General features: G+C 37.9%; 1 protein-coding gene across 1 annotated transcript; it reads right to left on the bottom strand.

Moving 5' to 3' along the window:
- Positions 1-1,073: 1,073 nt before the first annotated feature.
- LOC103725744 (wiskott-Aldrich syndrome protein family member 1-like) lies at positions 1,074-3,005 on the bottom strand. Its single transcript, XM_029558465.1, is given in 4 exon segments — positions 1,074-1,545; positions 1,547-1,871; positions 2,049-2,441; positions 2,444-3,005. Coding segments are annotated over 4 exon segments (1,752 nt in total).
- Between the last annotated feature and the right edge of the window lie 1,437 nt (positions 3,006-4,442).

The following is a 4,442-nucleotide window of genomic DNA, read 5'->3' as shown; positions in this document are numbered from 1 at the left end:
GTAGGTAAGTGCACCCATATCGTGCAATGCCTGCAGAGGACAGAAGAGGGAGTTGGATTCCCTGGAATTGGAGTTACGGACAGTTGTTAGCTGCCATGTAGGTGCTGGGATTTGAACCCCGGTCTTCTGCAAGAATAGTCAGTTTTCTTAATTGCTAGTCATTTCTCCAGCTCCTGTTGAACACTTCCTAAGATATTTCATGGCCATTGGCCATCTTTATTTCTTCCTTTGAGAACTGTTTAGATAATTAGCCCATCTTTTAATTGGGTCATTTGTTTCCTTGCTTCTTTGTTTTGTGAGTTCTTTATATATTCTGGATGTTAAACCAACAGGTGGAGTCTGTATCCTGGCACTCTCAGGCTGTCTGCTGACTTCTCAGCCCCTACACCAGGTAAATGTCAGATAAGACACTCAGGTTCTCTGCTGATTTGTCAGCCCCTACACCAGGCAGAGGCCAGTTTAGTCACTCTAAGGCTCTCTGCTAAGTTCTCAGCCCCTATTCCAGGTAGAGGCCAGATCAGGCACTATCAGGTGGTCTGTTGAGTTCTCAGTTTCTACTCCAGCTAGAGGCTAGGTCAGGCACTCTCAGGCTGTCTGCTAAGGTCTCTGCCCTGTAGTAATATGGGTCTATTCCTGTGGCCACGGGAGGGCCCTCACTTAATCCCAGTTACGGGGTTGGGTATAGCGAGATTTGATTGTTCTTATTACTTGAGGCATATTCAGAGCTATAAGTTTGCAAATGCTTTCTGAGTAGAGATGTAATTGAGCATTATTTGAAATGAATTTAAAATTTTTGATAACATGACAATTTTAATAACAACCTTTAAAATAATTTTGAAAATTGTTATATGGATGATCTAAATACTTAATATTTAGTTATTTTGGCTTATTCCAAGGAAATTATACCCTTTAAGAAATGTCTAGCATGGCATGTATGTGTACTTATAGATTCCTGGGTGGCAGATAAGGTTAATTGGCTAATTCTTGGCAAAAAAGCAGAGCATTATAAACGAGTAAAACATAATGGAACAAGACAATAAATGTTAGTTTTTGCTTTGCATGGGTTTAATTCGTTACTCCATCCACTCTTTCTCACTATCTGATTTTCCTGAATTGTAACCCATAGCGTTTCAGTGGATCTTGATTGTATCTGCAGTTACAACATCCTCAATTTCAAGTGGTGGTACACATTCTCTGGTCTTCTGAAGCTGAATGCCTTTTCTTATTGCTTCCATGAATACTTTCTTTGCTTTAGTCACTATTGGTAGGATTGATGGAGATTGCTTCACACAAGTACATCTTGACACTGTTATATAGTGGCATACTGTTAGAGTCCTAGTGCTTGAAATGGAAGATGGTGATTTCATAGAGTACAAAGATGACTGCAGAGTGGAAATTTTTGTTGTGCTCAAGTTTAATGATGTTAATTGCGATGGATGCAATTGTGTTTTTGCTTTTATAGTTGGTGGTCCTGATGACTGTGCTTCTATAAGTTTTGCCAGCTGACTCACTGAAAGTTTTGTTGATATATTTGAAGGTGTTGTTATTTGTTATTTCGACTGATGATGTCGAAACTGAGCGTTTTGATGCCTTTGGAGATGATGGTAATTGTGAAATCAAACAACTTGGTGTATTTGCAAGTGAATTTTGTGGAAGTGGTTCGTTCGCAGATGATGATTTTGCAATCGAAGATCCAGGTGACTGTGCAAAGAACATCACAGTTTGAAAAACTGAAGATCTTGGAGGTTGTACAACTAAAGCAGGGTCAACAAGCTCCATATCTGAATCACATGACTCATCACTTAGTGAGGATACTGTAGGAGATAAAAATGGAGGGCTGCTCTGATGTACATCCTGTGAACTTAGATCATCTTAATTCAACTGATAGTATTCCCATGGCACAGGATTTAGAGAAGAGGACTCAACACTAGCTGGTATAATTAGATGGTGTGTCTCAGGAATAGTCTGCATGTAAGCAGGAGTTGATGTTGCTGCAGTTTTCAAAACAGGTAATAATGATTCCTCTGGAAACTGTGTGACATTAGTACGTTGTGACTTGTTTGAAGCTCTTAGTTGAACTAACCAATCAGGTGGTAATGGAGGTGGTTCTGGTGCCACGGGATTCACAAATACCTCTATTTTCTGACGAGGCAGAGGTGGAGGTGGAGTTTGCACCACTTCTCCCCTTCCAATTCCACAAATAACTTGAGGACGTGTAGTGCTCATATTTTCAATTGCATAAAATAGTTGGTCTTGACCACTGGGAAAGACATTTACTTCAGATCTTCCTAGAAGCCTACTGGTTTTATTCAGTGGAAAAATATAAAATGAAGAACATTCAGTCAACTCATCTAAATATGAATGAGATACCTTGGTGCTAACAGCTGGGACATCAGACACATCATCTTCCATTAGGTGATACTGTGCCACATTGGTGGTACATTGAGATTGTCTAGGTTCTTGTTTTGTATGAGTTGTTCAAGCTTCTGTTCTTTGCTCACAGATACAGGCTTCTCTTTTACATGTTTGCAGCAATAAGAACATGAATGGAGTGAACCATCAGAAGAGGTTTTTGAATCTTCTTTGTCATTTTGATAATAAGCAGGCAAAGTGACAGATGATAACTGTATATTAGCATTTTTCCTTCCAAAATCTTAACAGGTAATGATACAGGAGTACACTTGATGTACTGGAATAGTCTCACATGGAAATGTTTTTCTTAATTTCCAATCTTGCATTGGTAAGTCTTCATTTGGTATGTTATTGGCAATAATATCAGTTAACTGGATTACATTTTCTTGTAAAGCCTGAAGCTTAGAAGATACTCTATCAACTTCTTTTTCTAGTTTTCTGAATAAGCGTTCCATAAATTTACCTAGATCATTTACTTGTCTGAATACCTTGTTTAAAGTTGTGTGAAATATGTAAGCAAACTCACCATTAAGGACTTTAGTTGTTGCTGGTTGACTTACATACTGTTCATTCTTTTTTTCTTTAAGAGACATGTTAGACTGGTGTTAGTTCAGAATTAATGTGAAGAGAAACACTTCCACACAACCTTCTTTTAAGCATCTACAACTACTTTCAGGTCCATTGCAGGCAACGAGATCCAGTTTTCACATTTGCCAGCAACATCTGGTGGTGGGAGAGGCTGTTGCAGATATGAGGGCAGGAGCTCCTGCCTTCAGAGTTTGAGCAGTTACTGGACAACCAAACAGTTACATCACAATGGTTTGCTTGCACAGGTAGTGGCAGAAAAATGTCTTAGGTTTTGCCAGTCCTTGTTCCCAGTGGAGGTACTCCATCTCTCAGGGACTAGTTTCACAAAGGTGGGGGAGGGCAGTGAGTGAGGAAGTGACAGTGCTACAGTGTACTCCTTTCATTCACTGTTTCTCAATGTCTGGCCTCAGGTTTTAGAGCAAGCAATTCCTTCCAAACACTGACTTAAAGCAGTGATTTGCTCTCTGATTTTAAACCAAATTCCAAGTTGAGAATCTATTTTTGAGTTCCACTTGACTGTAGGACGGGCATTTCAAATTTGTAGAAACTCTCTTACTCATTCAATCTACTTTATTTTCCTGTATCTTTTATCTCATCTATTCGGTTGTTTGTGCCTAAAATTTTGATAAATAGCTTTGTCCTCATGTTTCTAGTTCATTTCCATCTCCAGGCTTAACATATTGTCAGTTTCTTGTATAAAATATATCCTAGAATGCATCTGCTTTTCACCAAAAGTAATGTAAATGTCATCCTTGATGGTCTAGGTCACTGAAACAGCCCCCCATAATTATTTGACCCAATCCTTAACTGTGACATTATAGATTCAGAAGAAATGTTAGTCTCTAAAAATTGAAAATTTGGGGTAGGAGAGATGGCTCAGCAGCTGGGAGCACTGGCTGCTCTTGTAGAGAACCCAGGTTTGATTCCCAGCACCCACATGGTGGCTGACAACCATCCTAACTCAAGTTCCAGGGGCTCTGACACCCTCTTTTTACCTCCACAGGCATTGTGCAACACAGGTGCACTTACACACATGCATGCAATACACTCATACACATAAAATGAAAATAATAAAATATTTTTGAAAACTTGAAAGTTTACATCTTGTAATATAAACTAGAAATTGAAAGACAAGGGACAGAAAAATGAAAGTTATTTTTCAGTTAAAAACAAGTTATTCTATTTCTTTTAAAATATTTTTATTTTTGAAAGTGTCATACATTTAAATCTTTAAAAAGTAACACAGGTGCACTTACACACATGCATGCAATACACTCATACACATAAAATGAAAATAATAAAATATTTTTGAAAACTTGAAAGTTTACATCTTGTAATATAAACTAGAAATTGAAAGACAAGGGACAGAAAAATGAAAGTTATTTTTCAGTTAAAAACAAGTTATTCTATTTCTTTTAAAATATTTTTATTTTTGAAAGTGT

Source organism: Nannospalax galili, unplaced genomic scaffold, assembly GCF_000622305.1.
Source record: "Nannospalax galili isolate Female #2095 unplaced genomic scaffold, S.galili_v1.0 scaffold10, whole genome shotgun sequence".
In the NCBI taxonomy this organism is placed as follows: domain Eukaryota; kingdom Metazoa; phylum Chordata; class Mammalia; order Rodentia; family Spalacidae; genus Nannospalax; species Nannospalax galili.
This window is presented reverse-complemented; position numbering and strand designations above follow the sequence as displayed.